Here is an 18,156-nt window from a genome sequence, read left to right as displayed (position 1 = left end):
ATAGGCTCCAGGCTCTGAGCTGTCAGCACAGAGCCCAAAATGGGGCTTGAACTCATGAACCATGAGATCATGACCTGAGCCAAAGACAGACACTTAACTGACTGAGCCACCCAGGCGCCCTCCCTTTTGACTATTTTTAAGTATACGTTTCAGTGGCATTAAATACATTCACATTGTTGTGTAATTGTCACCACCAAGACAACAATACATTTAGGGATACATTTCGGAAAGAAAGGAAATTTCGTAAGGCTTTTTGTGAGACATTAGAGAAAACCTAAATAAAATAGATTAAATAGACTATGTGCATGGATGGAAAGAGTCAGTATCATAAATGTTTCCATTCTCATCAGATTGGTTCCTAGATTCAATACAATTCCAACCCAAACCTCAACAGGTGTGTTGGTATACTTGACAAGCCCATTCTCAACAGCAAGAATAGAGAGAACCTATGAAGGAAGAAAAATAAGGTGGAGGAACACCTTATTATGACTTATATAAAGGTCTGATAATTAAAACAGTGTAGTATTGGCAAAGGTATAGGCAGATGGACTAACGGAACAGAGTAGGAAGTTAGCGACAGTCACACAGATAGATGGAACTTTGATACATGACCAAGATGGCCTTGTACATAGGGGAAAGGGAGGAGTTTCTCAATATGTGGTGCTGGGATAATTGGTTAATAATACAGGAAAAAAATGAAATTAGGTCACTGAGTCATACTATGTGTAAAATCAATTTCAGATGCAAAACTTAAAACTTCTAGGACAAAATAAAGGAGACCATCTTTAAGATCGTATGATACGAAACAAGTGAAAACATAAACAAAACTCCCATAAATTAATAAGAAATAGAGAACCCAAATGGAAAAATGATCAGTGGGATCAGAAAAGAGGTAACACATGCTTGGCATCATTATCAATCAGTGAATGTAAGTGGAGACTACAGTGAGAGATTTTTCACCCCCTTGGAAGCGGGAAGAATTAAGATATTTCATAATACTAAGTGTCGGAGGGGATGTGGATCAATAGGAACTCTCATATTTTGTTTGTGGGAATGTAAAAAATGCCACTTTGGCATGATCACATAAGTTTGGAAATGTACATACTCTGTGATTCAACAATCCCATTCTTAGGCATATGCATAAAAGAGGTTCTTCCACATGTGCACCAGGAAATGTTTTCAAGAGTGATCATCGCTGCATTGATAATAGCAAGTAGCAAATAATAGCAATAAGCTTGAAATAACCAAAATACCCATTGATGGGAAATAGAAAAAGAAGTTGTGGTGTGTTTGCAAAATGGATTGCCAAGCAGCAGATAAGTTCAGGAATGTTAGCTATACCTTGCAAAGATGAATCTTGAAAGTATGGTATTGAATGACAAGAGCAAATCCTAGGAAACTATGATAGCAAGATACCACTTTCGTAGAGCACAAAACCAAGCAAAATTATCTAGTATTTTATTTAAGTATGCATACACAAACCCCACAAATACATAATTAGAGATACTTCTAAAAAGGAAGGGAATGAATGGTAAGGGGAGGGAGGTAAGGGATGTCTCAAGGGAGCCCAGGCTTGTTGCACATTAATTGGTAATGTGGTTTTGAGTTGGATAGTAAGTTCACAGCATTCATTATAGTATTCTTTATAACAACACATCTGTTATAAATAATATTTTCTATATCTCACAATAAAGTCAACATGGAAAAGTTACAGATTTTGTAAAGCAGATTGTGTATACCAAGTGATCCCAGTTATATAAGGACAGAAAGGAAACACATTATAGTGTTTCTACTTTCCTGGGTTTAAAATTTTTTCCGGTGAGATGTGTGACTTCCATCATAGAGAAAATATGAACCTTGATTTTATGTTAAATAATTTCTTTTTACCAGAATTTCAGTGCCCCCAGATAATAGAACTCTGTGATATTACAGTTGGAAAAAGAGCATTTAAATCTGAAAGGAAAATGAGTCACTTGAAATTCTAAGAGTATTGCTGTTTTTTTTTTTTTTTTAATTTTTTTTTTCAACGTTTATTTATTTTTGGGACAGAGAGAGACAGAGCATGAACGGGGGAGGGGCAGAGAGAGAGGGAGACACAGAATCGGAAACAGGCTCCAGGCTCTGAGCCATCAGCCCAGAGCCCGACGCGGGGCTCGAACTCCCGGACCGCGAGATCGTGACCTGGCTGAAGTCGGACGCTTAACCGACTGCGCCACCCAGGCGCCCCGAGTATTGCTGTTTTTATGTCTAAATACACTGTTTTGCTTTTTTCTGTTTTCCCTTTTGAGCTTGGTAAGAAGGACTGTGGCTAATTTGGCAGTAGCTGTTACAGACAACCGACCAGAAGAGTCACATAACAAGAAATAATGAGTTTTAAAACTACATTTTTTTATTCATTATGATTAGTAAATTCTAGGAGTGGTTGTTCCCCACTGCCCGTGATGAAATCTTGTGTGTGTGAAGCTTTCATAATAAACAAAAACATAGTTAATAAATGCTTGTAACAACTTGGCGGTAAGAAGAGTTTCTTGCGCATGGTAAGGACTTAGTTTTATTCGTGTGAGCATTCAAAGATAGTTTATTGCTCTTTAAGTTGTCAAGATCCTTGGGATTCAGTCAAGTATCTGTTGGCTGACATTTATTTGTCATCACCCTAAGTTTTTCAGGGCTTTTGTCCGAAGTGGATAAAAACTTTTCTCTCTCTCTCTCTTTTTTTTTTTTTTTTTTTTTTTTTTTAGCAGGGTCATGCCATCCAAACAAGCTGCATTTGGGAGTGGCTAAAACACAAAAAGAGGGAGAAGATGATTCTCCATCCAGCAAACGGTACAACCCAAGTATGGTTACGGCCGAGCTCCAGCGGCTGGCTGAGAAGCAGGCGGCCAGGCAGTATTCCCCATCCACCCACATCAGTCTCCTCACCCAGCAGGTACGGACAGTTGGGGGACCGGAGAGCTCTTTGGTTCCGAGGATTGTATCAACAACAGGGCGCTCTGTCCTTCCCTGTCTTTGCTCGTCTCCCATATGCTGATGCCTGTTGAAGGAGGATGCGTTGGTGTGAGCTGAAGAGTGAAAGTGTTCTCTTCATCTGTAAAGAAAATAAGCTTCTGTTACAGGTATTCCACAGTTAAGTCTGCTGCTAGCTCTGATGTCCTCATTTCATGGATAAACAGACTTGAACGTTCAGCTGTCAAATACACATTTAAAGGATCTTTAAAAATAACTTCTTTCTTTGGTATGATTTTCCAGTGAGTTCTAGTCTTGTAAATCTTTTTACCAGAATGCCGTAACATTACCTTTTACTTTTTTTCTTTCTTTTTTTTTTTTTTTTTTCCAACTGTACCACCTTTCATCTCATGATCTCAGGACGTGTTCTGGGCACTGGTTAATAAAGTATTCCAGCACACCTTTAGCCAACACATATCATTCGCCCCATTTTACAGATGGGGGAAACTGAGGCTGGAAGAAGTGATATAATCAAGATCATTCAGAAAGCCGAATAGATGGAAGTAGATACCAGAATTTTGACCTTAAGCTATATGTATGATAATAAGCTTATAACACAATAAAGTTAGATGAAACTTTCACAGGAACTTTGGGATTGTTTTTGCCCTCCTCGCTGATCATTCCCATGGTATTTAACCAGAAGTGGAAGCCGTATCTTCCCCCTTTCCTTAATGCAAAACGGTATCAAAGTCCTCCAAAGAAATTATCATGATTTAACTCCACGGTAATGTTTTGCTATCTCTCTGTTGCATCCGAGTCTTAATTAGTGGCAACTCTGTAATGATAATCAAGTCTGGAACAAAGTGAAGCTGAAAATTACTTCCACCACATGTTAAAAGTAGGCAACACACTGCTCCCTGGTGGCGCCCTGTTTCTCTGTATAAAATTGAGAACCAAAATTAAAGGTCAGGTTTAGCTTTACTTCAGCCTCATCCCAGTGTGTGAGGCTGTACTGAATTTTCTTGTAAAAATCCCTACTAGTTTGAAGGGATCAGATGAGGAGGCCTGATTTGAAATAGGAACACAGGATCCTACAGGGGCAGTGCGGAGACTTGACGGGCTGGCGAGTTAGATTTTAGTGTTAGAGCACTGGGAAGAGGGACTAGAATGTCATGACCATGGTCGAATGGGAAGGAACTTTGAAACGTGAAGTGGCTATGAGGAAGGGAGAGGGCCAATGATCTGCTACACGTTTTTTCACCAGGTCATTGACAAGAGTGTATGTTTCTGGTTTATAAATGAGCAGCTAGAAGCACCAAGGCATTAGGAAATTTTCTTTGCAGTCACAGTAAGAAACATAGCCAATATTAGTGTTTACATATTTTCAACTTCTGTCATTTGGTAAGCTACGAAGCTTGCAAAATGGCAAGATTCTGATCCTGTGGACTCCAGGGTGATTGTATCCTAATTGGAAACTCATTTCCTTCAGTCCATCTTTCTTATCTAAGGAGAACTTCAGTGCCAGTGAATTCAAAGTCCATCAGACTCCTATTCGTAGGAATCTGAACTTGCCATTAGATGTCAGTCTTAACTTTTAAAGTCTGGTAAGAGGGTAGTTGGTGCTTGGTAGAGTACTGAGGGAGGGGCCGTAGTATGTAATAAGCAGGGTAGGGTGGTAGAAAGCGAACTAGACTAGCCATCTGAAGATCTGTCTTCTGCCACTGACTAGCTGTGTGACCTCGGACAGTTGACTCAGCTTCTCTCAACCTCAGGGTCTTTATTTGTTGGGGAAAATGCAACAGGGTCCTGAGGATAGTATGCAAAAACTTCTTTGTAAAGTCTAAATGCCATGTATTTGGGAAATACTGGTATTTCAGCCATAAAAGGCTTCAAGTAATAAATTACTTAAAAAAAATTTTTTTTAATGTTTATTTTTGAAAGAGAGAGAGACAGACAGACATACAGAGCATGAGCCGGGGAGGGGCAGAGAGAGAGACAGAGACATAGAATCTGAAGCAGGCTCCAGGCTCTGAGCTGTCAGCACAGAGCCCGACGTGGGGCTTGAACTCACAAGCTGTGAGATCGTGACCTAAGTAGAAGTCGCATGCTTAACCGACTGAGCCACCCAGGCGCCCCAAGAATAAATGATTTTTAATTTGATTTCAAAAAGTTAAGTTTTTGGATAAAATGTACTGTTACCAAAATGAACTTTGTTATTGAAAAGCTCAATTATGTTATCTGGCTCCTTCCCCTCAGAGAAAGCAATTCCGTAATTTGGAATTTGGAAAATTCTTTTATTCTTCTTCTAGTAAATAATAACTTATTAGAGTGGCTTCGTATGGGCTCTGGCTCTTGTGTTTACTGGGGGGCGGGGGCGGCGGTGCAGACCCAAAGTGGGGGCAGCTCTGCCCTTCTCTCTCAACTTGGACCATGAAACCTTCAACGCTGTTTCAGCAGAAGCAGCTTTGTGTTCGGTAATCACTGTAAGTGCTTTTTACCTGTGATTGTTTCCAGTTCCTATTTTGTGTTTGTGTTTTTTTTTCTTTTTTTCTTTTTTCTTTCTTTTTTTATCCAGTAGGATTGATACTTTCTTAATATTTTCTGATTGTTTTGTTTTGTCTTTACTAATTTTCTTCCTTCTGCTTTTTCTAGCTTTATTTCCTCCCAATTTCTTGAGTTGGGTACTTATTTTCATTCCCTCTTGTTTGTCACTATATTGAAAGCTATGAATTTTCCTCCCAAGTGTCACTTTCATTATTTCCCATAAGCTGATGTATGTTTACCTTGCTCTTTTGGGTAAGGTATTAAGAGACCTACTACTAAATAAGGAACACCGATGTTAAATTATTTGTGTTTTGGAAGATGAGTATAAAAAATTGAAATCCTTGGGTCCATTTTTGAAAAATCATTTTATTTTGTCTGTAATTTCAACTACCTAGTCCATTAAAGCTTTTAGTGGCATTCTTCATAAAACTTTTAATTCAAATGTGGTTTTTTAAATTTATTCATTCAAAAACATTTTATTAAGCTGTTAGGAATGTTCCAGACTTTGGTACTAAGCCACGGGGATGATATAAGACATAGTCCTTGGCATGAAATAACTCACAATCTGGTAGGGGTGACAGCCACATAAACACATGAGAGTTCTAGCATGGAAAATGCACAACAGAGATATTTCTAGGGAATAAACAGTACGACCGAAAGAGGTGACACCTAACCCAGCCTGTGTGTGGGAGTGAGAAGGCCAGAGCAGCCTTCTTGGAAGAGATTGTGTTGAAACTGAATCTTAAAGGTGGACATGTGGGTGGAAGAAGAAGGGTGAGGACAGGTTTCAGAACACAAGCTAGCGTGCATGCATGTATATATGCACGCATGCATGCATGTATGTATGTTTGTATATATGCATGCATGCATGCATGCATGTATATATGTATGTGTGTATGTATGTATAACAGCAGGCTGGTTAGTGGTATTGGACGATAGGGAATCAGCAGAGAGCAGCTAGGATGGAAGCTGGAAGAGAAGACAAGGGCTGATTTAAAGCAGAGCTTTCTCTGTGAAGGAACTTCTCTATATCTCACAGGTGACGGGCCATAGAGACCCAGTCGGCTTTGCCTTTCAGCTGAACCACTCGGGTAGCTGGAGGAGGGCAGATCGGAGGGCGGGGCAGCATCACCCCTTTTCCTTCCTGCTCACTGGTGACCACGCCGAGGAAAAGTGAGCTAGCCAAAAGTAGAGAAGCAAAGTACTCCGACAACCCCAGAATTTGATCATAAAACTCTGCAGCACCAAGGATTTACATCAGAGGCTAAATTCTTATGGATTTGCATGGCTAGAAACAGAACCTTATTTATTAGCTTGTAACAACTTTCACTACCTCTGTTATGATTTAACTTCATTTATAGCCAGGAACACCTAAGAACCTCAGACTTTTCCTTGCCCCACGAAGTGGCCACAGTAGCCACTTCAGAATGCTTGCCAGCATGTGTATGCTTTCAATATTCTGGAAAGAGATAACGTGTCCTTAGCGTATGGTTATTCAGCAAGTACCTTACGCATCTGAGCAGAGAGCAGGTCAAATTTAGTTCCTTCCCTTGACATCTGAGAGGCTGATTATCTTTGGGGGACGGGATTCTTTAGAAGCCAGAGTGTACATCCCTGAAAGCAGGGTTTTCTAGGAGCATCTTTCACCTGCTGGGGGGTGGGGAGCGCTGCGGTAGCTGACAGGGCGCTGGAGGAGATCTTGAGTCTCCCTTTCTCACCTCACTCAGAGCTGGGAGACGTGTGCGTTAGCCCTGCAGCACTCTGCGCCCACGTTGCCCTTTGTGGTTGGGGCTGTTCGTGAGCAGAAGAATGTGGCGAAGGAGCCCGGCTCTGTGGTGAGGAGTGGGAGGCTGCGACTCAGAGGGAGCACTGGCCCTCTCTGTGCGGGCGAGTGTGAGATTTCAGGACCAGCTATCATTAGGAGCAGCTCCAGCTCCTCCAGCCTGGGAGTTTAATCAAAGGAATAAGAGCAGACCACCCAGGCGAGGGCTCCAGGGCGAACGAATGTGCTGTGTCAGTCTCTGTTCCCCAGCCAGCCGGTGCCCGGGATGTGGCCAGGCCTCCTGGAAATGTGCTGACAGATACATAGGAGGGAGGAGACACTTTCTGCTTCTCACATTTTTCATGAAGATGGAGAGTGGAAAAGAAAACCATTCCGTTTCTTTCATTTTTTGCTCCTGACCCTGATACTTTTCTAGAGCAGTTCTGGAGAAGGGTGTATGCCGAGGTGTGGAATGTTTGGTTTCCACTGGCTACTCGTTCCTCTCAGTCACTCATGTATCAAGGAATTCTCTATCATTTCTTCTGCTTCAGCAGGTGCCACAGTAGACCTTGAGTGAATCTTAATTTCAAAATTTCCAATTTGAAGGTGAAATCGGCAGAGAGAGAGAGCTAAATTTCTGAAATGATGACGAATGTTCTCCAGAACAGAGGCGGATGGCACCCAGTTTATCACAAGGTTGGGCGCTGGGCACTGGGCACTCTCCCCCTGCCTCCTTAGCGTGCCTGGACACGTTTGAACTGCTGTACATTTGGGTTCTGATTGGGTGGCTGTTTTCCAAGTCTAGCTCCTTTTGTTCTGTATTCTTTCTGGGTAGAAAAAGTTGCACTTTTTTGTATCGTGTACATTACTCTTTCCCATTTCTATAAACAGAAAAGGATAATTAGAAAAAGCAGGAGTTCTTGAGTCAGTGAGACCTTGGACGAGTTACTTAACATCCCTGTGCCTTGATTTCCTTTTCTGTAAAATGGGGTAATTTTAGTATTGAGACTAATTCTCCTCCTCGATCCCTGTGCCTCCCGGCTCTAGGACCTAGTTCCAACTGATCCTATTTAATTCCCTAGCTCCTCTGTGTCTCAAGGCTTTCAGCCCCAGTTTTCCTTAGTTCCTTAGCCTACTCTGTGGTCTCTTGTTCTAGTAACCTTTCTTTCACCCTGCCACCGCCAACCCCCACAAGCTCTTGTCTTCCCTGTACTGCCATCTTGTTTTAAAACAACATGCCCTTGGGGCACCTGGGTGGCTCGGTCGGTGAAGTATCCGACTTTGGCTCAGGTCATGATCTCTCAGTCTGTGAGTTTGAGCCCTATGTCGGGCTCTCTGCTGACAGCTCAGAGCCTCAAGCCTGCTTTGGATTCTGTGTCTCCTTCTCTCTGATCCTCCCCAGAGCGCGCGCTCTCTCTCTCTCTCTCTCTCTCTCTTTCTCAAAAATAAATAAACATTAAAAAAAATTTTTTTTAGTAACATGCCCTTGCTGCCCAGGTCCCCGACCCCTTCCCCTCCACACTTACTCTTACAGTCTGACCTTGACCTTATCTCTTACATTTTGTCCAGCTCTCTCCCAGAGATTGCTAATGACCTTGGATTGCCAATCTTGGTCACCTATTTTTAATCCTTCTTCTCCCTCAGCATGTGGCACTATTATTGACCACCTCCTACCTGAAAACTTTTCTTAGCTTCTCCAGCCCTTTAGTTCTTCCTCTAAGAGCTCATCCTCCTCTTTCCCCTGAAAACTAGATTCCATTTGCAACATGTTTTTTTTTTTAAATATAATTTATTGACAAATTGGTTTCCATACAACACCTACCAGCACCCAAAATACTCAACGTATTATAAACATATTTTGAAAATATTCAAAGAAGTATTCAGTACTCAAAAACCTATTTGTTCTTTCCCTTTTTTCTCTCTGTATTGGTGACACTGCATTTCTTGGCATTTAGGTATGGAGCCTTTGATTTATCACTGTCTCTGTTTGCGTCTTCATTCTCTGTACATCCAGGCAATTGCCAATTCTTGCTGATTCTGACTCCATAATGTCTCATATGTGTCTTCTCTGTTTCACTTTCACATCTGCTGTCCTGCTTAAGCCCTTAATTATCTCAACTGGACAGCTGCAGTTACCTCCCAAAGGGTCTCCTGCCCACCCTGGTCTTGGCTGTAAAGGAATCTTCTGTAATCACAAGTCTGATGATAATACTCCTTTGCCCAAGAATCTCGAGGGGGCTTTCTGTTATCTACAGTGTGGAGCCCAAGCTATTAAATGTTATTCAAGGCCTTTATTTAGAATCTGGCTCCGGGCTACTTCCCCGGCCTTTCCTCGCCCATCACACATGTTCTTGTGCAAGTCACTCAGAATTTGTTAGTCTCCACGCCTTAGGTTTTGCTGTCTTCTCACGGGAAATGTTCCCCTGTTACCATGTCTAACCTTATGCATTTGTCCAGGCTCCGCATAGTTGCTGTTGGTTCTCAAGACTTTCCTGGTATAATCTGAAAGCAGCCCCTGTACTCAGAGGGCAGGGAGAGACTAAAGAAGGAGGCAGACCACTCGAGGTTGGTAGGTGGCAATTTTAATAATAGCAGAGGGAACTTACATAGGAGGCTTGTTTTGGGCAGCAAGACGAATGGCTCCCCGCACCTGCCCACCAGATCTTAAAAGCTTATAAAGAGTCGCTAACTGGGCTCAGCTATATATACCATGCAGGTGTTTTCAACACAACATCATCATCTCAAGGCCATGTCCCTGGAGCAGCCTCTAGGAGTGCTAACAGCAAGTGGAGCCCCCATTCCAAGGACAGGGGAGGAGGGTCTGAGAAGCTTCTGAGTTCCCGGAGCCAGCTCACAGGTCAGTTGGCGGCCACGTCTTTCTCATGACGTTTCCAAACAGGTGCCCCTTCACTCATATACATGCCACTTCACTCATCACACTGTGCATGTCCAGATAGCTGTCTCCTTCAACAGATGGTGGGCCCTTTGGGGGCAGTGTCCTTTGCTGCCTCAGAACCTGACTCATGGGTAGTACTCAGTAAATGTGCTCATGCTATTGGACTGGAAGTGTCTTGGTTAAGGATGGGGACGGTGTCCATGTTTTCACCAATTTTTTTTTCAGCTTGGTATATGGTGTGCACTCAATACGTTTTTGAATAAAGAAATCAATGCAGAACCCACTGCTGCCCCAGCCAGAAGTCATCTTTCCATTCTCCATGCTCCTTTAGCCCCTTATTAGTCTCTCTGTAGAGTAAACCCATTATAGTGATTTTTCATCTCTTATTTCTTATTGAGTTATAATCTATGTGATGGCAGTTCTTTCTAATCCATCAGCTAATACAGCACCTTCACACTAGCTAGGTACTTATCACATCCCTGCTAAGTTGAAAAGAATTTCTCTTCTGTATTTTGTTGGTTTCTATATTGTTTTATTTTTAAATATTTATTTTTTAAATGTTTGTTTATTATTTTGAGAGAGTGCACACAGGTGAAGAGGGGCAGAGAAGAGGGGCAGAGAGAGGGAGAATCCCAAGCAGGCTCTGTGCTGACAGTGTATGCTAGATCTCATGAACCTTGAGATAGCGACCTGAGCCAGAATCGAGAGTTGGACGCTTAACCGAATGAGCCACCCAAGCGTCCCAGTTTTTTTATATTCTTTTTGAAACTCTTGCTCTTCCATGTTTCATTTTTATTGGGAGTACCACACTGCCCTTCAGAATAAAGCAGCTGACATTAACTGAATGTCTATTTTGCACCAGGCACTGTGCTAAGAACTTTATAAGCATTATTTCTTTAACCCTACGATGTGGATACTTATTTTTTACAGATGAAGCAAATAGAAGCTGGAAGGAAAGATGACTGTGCTAAGGTCACACAAATGGCAGATGGCTGAATCAGGACTCAAACCTAAGTCTGTGTGATTGCCATGCTCTTTCCTTTAGTGTTTGCCTACCTCCTCCTGTTTGAATCAGGACTCTAACCTTGCGTCAACTGAACACTGCTGCAGTTATAGCAAAGCCAATGATTGAGCCTACAAGAGAGAAACAAATTGAACTTCCTGAGTTCATGATGAGAAGTGCTTCTACGCTCCAAAGCAGGTTGAGAAATGTGCGGGTCTGTCTAGATGATCAGTTACTTGTTGAGCGAACACTTCATCAGATTATTTTATGGTGAAATCATAAATTTGCCTAATCTTTTGAGCAGGCAAAATTCGGCCTTCTTAATTTGCAGTGATGCAAAAAGATCTATTTATCACTGGTGGTGGCAGCCCCCATCGACTCATAAAAACCAAATGTATAAACTGGAAACACTACAAAGTGATTTGGTGGTTTTGTAAGGTTTCCCAGGAATGTCTCAAATCTTGATCTGGAACTCTTTCCAGATTTTGGAGCACTGAATGTCGATATGTGTATGTGTATTGTATAAATGACAGTGTTCAACAGAGAGGAGGGTGCATGACAAGAGAACTTAGTGCCAATGTACTGGGGCTGCAGAGATTCCCAGCTTTTCCTAGCCCCGTTTAGATTTCGATTAATGTTCTGACTCATGTCTCCTGGTGATCAGAGTGTAAATTCCTTGAGGCCCATTTTATTAGGATCCAGAGGTTGACACGGGAGTTGAAGCTGTCTTAAAACACGTTGGTTGTTGTGGCTGATGATTTTATAAATTCTCAGGAAGTGGCCTTAAAAGAATGGTTAGAAAGGTAACTGTTTAAGGATGATTTTGTTTCATGTTCTTGATTGAATGTATGCTCTAAAATTTCTCTAGTGATGAGAATGATGTAATAAGTGTAGATCTGGCACTTTTGGTTTTCCTTTTCTCCTGAGTGAAGTGGATTCTGGTCCACTGGTGTTTCCTATTCAAGGCCTGCCTTTTGTTGTAGCTACATACACTAGAACAAGTCAGGAAGGATTTGCCACTTCATTGCCCCTGTTCCAAATCATTCGGAGCCCCATGGTCAGGAGAATGAAAGTTTTGGTAGCATGCTCAATTGATTTAGTCATATTCTGATGAGCCTTTGCATGTGAATAACATAGAGAGCGTTGTTCTCAAGATGATATTGGTGTAGTTCTGAGGACATTATGAATGCAGATTTAGACAAATTAATCTTCGTAACATTCTGAGTGATTCTTAACCCTTTTTGAGTCAGAGATCCCTTTGAGAATTGAATGAAGGCTATGTTGTTCTGAAAAAAAAAATGTGTACTCAGACTTAGAAATTTGCATTAATTTCAAAGGCTTCACAGATACTTTCCAGTGAGGCTCCCTCTTGGTACAACCAGGGACCCACGGTCTCCACGTTAACCTCTGAAAACTCTAAGGTAGCATATAGCCAGTAATATTGATAATTTGGCCAAAAATGACCACTCCAAATCTATGATCATCTTTGCTTCACACATTCTTTATATTATTTCAGTGATATCCCCCGACTAGGGTACAATCTTGATGGAAGCAAGGAGTTTTGTTTTGTTTTCACTGTTCACTCCATGCTGAGAAGAATTCCACCGAGTAGCTGATGAATATTTGTTGGATTAATGATATGATCTTCTGAAGCCCCATCTCTAGACTTCGCCCGAGCTATGCCAAGATTGTAAGCTGCATTGGGATTGCTAAGCCACCAGTTTGCTCACGTGGTAGCTATTATTTGGTCTTTCACGTTGAATTCCCAACCTCCATTTTGATAAAAAAGATACATGACATTTGCAAACAGCCTAGTGAACCTGAGGTTCAAGATCTGTTTCACGCAAGATAAAAGAAAGGGAAAACCCAAAGTGCCAGATCCATACTTACTACATGATTTTCATCACTGGAGAAACATTAGAGAATGTATGCAACCCGATCTCAAATGGAGTGTCAGCCTTTTGCAGTTTTCACTGCCAAGAAGAAACATAACAGCAGAGACGTTGTGCAGACAAGGAGCAAAATCTGTACGCAAAGCTCTTATTTCCCACATTTGAGAACCTTGCCCAAGGCTTCCAGACCAGGCAGAACGCATCTCTAAAATTATGCAGGGCACTAGCAAGAGCAACACTTGCCTCTCTCTAATCACTGATTATTTTATTTCCCATTATTCCAAAGCAGTCCATCCCTTGTGGTATTTGCAAAAAGAGGTAATTTGGAACCTTTAATTTCCTTGCTAGCCTTCCAGTGACAGTAATCACTTTTCCACTCACTGGTGATTCTAGCTTCTAGCTAGAGGCTGTGTGTGTGTGTGTGTGTGTGTGTGTGTGTGCACACGCGTGCTTGTGAGTAGATGAGACCCACTTCATTTAGTATATAAATGCTTTTGTGCCTGCTGGGCTAAGCTTGGAGGATACAACAGTGAATGAGATATAGTAATTTGTGGGCCAAGATAGGCAAATAAGCCTACAATTATAATACAGTACAAATCATGGCATGAAGTTCTTTCAGCCCTACCACTAGGCTCTTGAAGCAGTTTAGTGACAAGGATCCTTTGCAGCTAAGGGAGATTGTTTATGAAAAAAAAGTTGACATTGGGAAGTAAAGTGCAAGGTGGTAGCAACTAGATTCCAGGATCCTGCTGTGCTAAAGTGGTTTGAAGGACCTTCTTAGAGCCAGTGATGAAACATCATATAAACTGATCTTTCGGTTTGCATGTTGGGGGTAATCCCTGCCTCCTGGCATAGCCCTCTCTAGATTTGCTGGTTGTGTTTTTCTAAGCAGCAATGATAAACCTTGGAACTGTGTTAAGAAAGGTAAAAGCCATGTGAAAATCCACCAGCCCCAGTTAGCAGAAGGCTACATTTGTAGATAAATCATACCTATAGAGAGCATCTATAGAAATGGAGAATGTGGTCTGCTATGCATGGAGATTGTCTTGTCTTTCAGGGACTGCTGGCATATGCATACACAGAGGCAGATACCAGTTGATGATTGATGGGCTCGAGGGCTCACGCTGGATGCCGGCATCTTAGTTTTTTTTCATTAACCTGTGTTGTCTTTCCAAATATCTACTAAAACTTCACCATTCTTAAATATCAGTCTGTTTGATTTTGTTGTTCCATGGTGGAGCTGGAAATTACTACCCATGTGGTCATTAAACACTGATTTAGGACAAACTGTGGCTGGAATCTAGGATTCCATAGTCACCACCTTGAGGTTCAGAAGAAGATGCCCAGAGAGTATCCTTCAGGCCAGAGCCACCTCTTATTACTATTTTTGGTTCCAGACTCCTGACTGGAATTCCTAGCTTTGATGACTTGGGCTAGATAGTGTATGATCCAATGACTTCTTTTGCCCACCAGGCCTCAGGCCTAGACCCAAGCCATCTAGTCAGACCTTTCCCCCCAGGCCCACACCCTAATCTTGATCATCAAACCATTCTACTGTTGAAGAGAGGCATGGCAAGATAATCTAAGGACAGGCATACTTGCACTAAGGCCCACTCTTTGACCATCCCTTCTTAAAATGCCAGGCAGCACCATCTTCCTTTGCCAGCTGCGTGGGAAGATGTATCCAAAAGAGGGCTGATCCAAGAAGAAACCACGAACAATGAACACATGAATTTAAGAGTGTTTATCAGCAGATTACAAAGCAGGTCTCTAGCTCCGTGGTCCAGCGCTCCAGAGCCTAGGAGGGAAGTGAGTAGAGGCCAGCAATGGCGTGTCCTGCATCCCGACCTCAGTACCTCTTGCCTGACTACCGTGGCTCTCGACGAATCTTAGTTTTCCTTAATAGCTCCTTTCTCCCCAGCCCATGAAACAGCACTAGATTTGTCTACCCACACCACGATTCTGACATAGCACTACTCTATCAGAACCCTTCAGCAAGCTTACTGTTACCTCTTAGATTAACAGCAAAATGTTTAGTCTGGCATTCAGTGACCTCCCCAAGCCATTTTTTCTTTCTGTTCCTATCTTTTATTGCTCTGAGATTTAGCCAAATTAGACTGCTTCCTATTTCTCAGACATTCTTCCTGCCTATCTGTTTCTGCATTTTGACTTAACGCTTTTTCCCTCTAGGAACCACCACCATCCCACCACCCCCACAGCAATCCTACTGCCTGTCCTTTTAGGCCTAGCTCAGATGTCTTTGAATTTCCTTAGCATTTTTATTGTGGCAGTTATCACATCCTAGAGGCCTTGAATATTGTTCTCTGTTTCTATGTGTCTTGTCTCTCTAGATTACCAGTTCCTTCATGGGTAACGTTTTAATGGGCCACATTTTAATCTGTGTATACCCCTAAGATTTGACCCGAGACCTTGCTTATATGAAGCAGGTTTGGACTTCTTTTGAGCATTCAGGTGTGCAGCATTTCTAGAGCATGGCAACTACAGCAACAGTGATCTAGTTAGACCTGGCCCTGGATCCTCTTTGGATATCAAAAGGTTATGTATCTGGGTGGGTGGTGGGTATACTCTGGGAAGCCATCAGGGCAATGCCATCATATTTTCGTTATAACACTGGCAGCAAACAGCAAACGGCAGTAACAAGCAGTAACACTTGGGCGGGCCAGCAGCCGGAAATTGGCCTCCCTCACTGTGTTTCACCTACCCCCTTTACAATCCATCACCTGTATTTATTCCCGCTGTAATTTAAACACCTGTCTAGATGGAATGCGCACAATGTGTCCCTACCCCACACATTCAGATATTTGCTCACCTGCCTGATTCGGAAGGCTGGCTCTAAAATAAACAGCGTTTTGGTATTACAAGAAAAAATGCACCGAGGTCACCGTGGCAATGGACATGAAGAAGGAAATGGGAGTGGAACCTCTGGAAGAGCAGCCCCGGGAGAGTGGAGCAGAGGAGGGGGAGGAGCAAGGGGTGAAGCATCTGCCTAAGGCCCAGGCAGCGGTGGGTGGGATCCTGTGACTAGATCTCCCCGAAGGCAATCATTCACTTAGCTGACCAGCTAGAGAAAGGCTGGGGTGGAGGAATATTTACCAAGTTTAATTTTTAGGCTTAAATGTCTTGGCTATTTATTTTTTTCCCTTTTAATGATTTTTAAGAGAGAAGGAGAGAGACAGAGTGGGGAAGGGGCAGAGAGAGCCTGAGACAGAGTCCAAAACAGGCTCCAGGCCCTGAGCTGTCAGCACGAAGCCCGATGCGGAGCTCGAACTCACAAACTGCAAGATCGTGATCTGAGCCGAAGTCAGACGCTTAACCAACTGAGCAACCCAGGGACCCCAATGTCTTGGTTATTTTTAGTGGCCACTGTTTCACATGGCAGCAAAACAAGTAGACTTGGAATTTTCTGACCCTTGTTTTAAACCATTTTATTCACATTTGCATCCTTGTCATACTGAATGATTACTTAGTTAACGTTTGAGCATCCAAATAACACTGAGAAATAGTAAAATCTTAAAGTTCTGATAGAATTATTTTCTCTACTCCTTCCCCTTGGGTGTTTTGTATCGTGCCCTTCACCCCGTCCAGGCATTTCTGCTGGTTTTTGGAAAATTCCCGGAGCTTTCTGGAGGAGAACCTTTCTATGGCCCCCGTTTCCTTTTCCACCATCTCCTGTAAGAAGTGCTTCCCTGACATTACCAGGCACGTGAATTACCTGTGTGTGGCTCTTGTCAGATGCAGATTTCCTGCACTGGGGCTGAGGCTGGCTGAGAGTCGGCCTCCTTATGAAGCTCCCAGGGATTGCAGATGCTGCTGGTCACAGATGGACCTGTAAGTTCCAAGCTCTGGTACAAGGCAGTGAGAGTAACACAGTGCTTAGAAACTACAAGCATCAGGCAGACCAGGAATTGAAACTAGGGGCTGAAATGTAACAATTATTTGTTCTTGAGCAAGTTATTTCAACTCTCAACCTCATCTTTCCCATCTATAAGTGAAGGCAGTAATCCTACCTAACAGAGTTGTCTTGAAGACTAAATAAGTTTATATATAAATACACACACACACATACACACACACACACACACAGAGGACAATGCCTGGCAAAAATTAAGTGGTCATTAAATTTAGCTATCGTTAGCTAAACATGACTTTATTGTTACTATTACTGTTGTGAACCTGGAAGTTTTTGTATTTGCATAAAAATTAAGGTAGACTGTTTTAGAAGTCCACAGACTTACAAGGTTTTTACGTACGTGTGCTATCTTTTGCACATAAAGATGTTGATATCCATTGTCAGCAAGGCATGTTATTTGTGTCATAGTTTCAGTAATTAAAATGGGTTTTAGGCTGTCCCATCTATCTTCCAGACACTATGTGACCAATGGGATGAATTCATGAGTTGGCCAGCCTAGACTTAGTAGCACAGACTCTGATTATTGGCCCAGGAAAGCCACCTGGCCCAATGGCTACAACCTGTACCTTAATAGCCTAATACTCCTCACAAAAATCATGAGCCATCTCTTTTGTTACTAGTACTGTATGTCTTTATGTGCTATTAAGCCTGTCCTTCTTGAAAATGCTTCAGCGTGGAATGTTCATCATTACTGAAAATCAGATATATGTATGAAATTGTCCACTTTCTCTTCATCTGATGAAGCTTTGTTTACCTGGAGAAATAGAGATGGACAGAGCGTCAGATGTAGCCTGGTGGCAGCCATATTTATCATCCTTCTTCCTGTTAGGGTGGAACCTCCACGTGTGAACCCTGATTGACTTGTAGAGTTTATTAAGGCCCGGCCCAATGCAGGGAGATTTGCCCTGCCCTTAGATATTCCCTAGTCAAGACAAGGTGCCATTGGGGCCACAATTGATGCTTGGGTCCAATTTAGTTCGGCATCTCCTTCTGCCCATCCTGGAAAAAACTGGGAAACTGAAAGGAAGAACCAGAAGCTTTTTTAAGTCACATAGTCTAGGAATGATTAGCTTGGACCGACTCTAGCAAGACGTAAGTTTGTACACAGAAGATTCAGCTAGATCTGGTTGAGGCTTCCGAGCTATGCTATCTGATCAGGTAGCCACAAGGTAGGTGCATGTGGCT

General features: G+C 42.4%; 1 protein-coding gene across 1 annotated transcript in view; it reads left to right on the top strand.

Moving 5' to 3' along the window:
* TTLL5 (tubulin tyrosine ligase like 5) overlaps window positions 1-18,156 on the top strand; it is a 240,415-nt gene that overhangs the window by 127,017 nt on the left and 95,242 nt on the right. Inside the window, exon 29 of the mRNA XM_047080320.1 lies at window positions 2,739-2,926. Within this exon, the coding sequence (XP_046936276.1) occupies window positions 2,739-2,926 (188 nt within the window). The remainder of the gene's footprint in view (window positions 1-2,738; window positions 2,927-18,156) is intronic.

This window comes from Lynx rufus, unplaced genomic scaffold, assembly GCF_022079265.1.
Source record: "Lynx rufus isolate CCGP_SWC_20201006 ecotype Redwood Valley unplaced genomic scaffold, mLynRuf1.p SCAF_17, whole genome shotgun sequence".
In the NCBI taxonomy this organism is placed as follows: Eukaryota; Metazoa; Chordata; class Mammalia; order Carnivora; family Felidae; genus Lynx; species Lynx rufus.
This window is presented reverse-complemented; position numbering and strand designations above follow the sequence as displayed.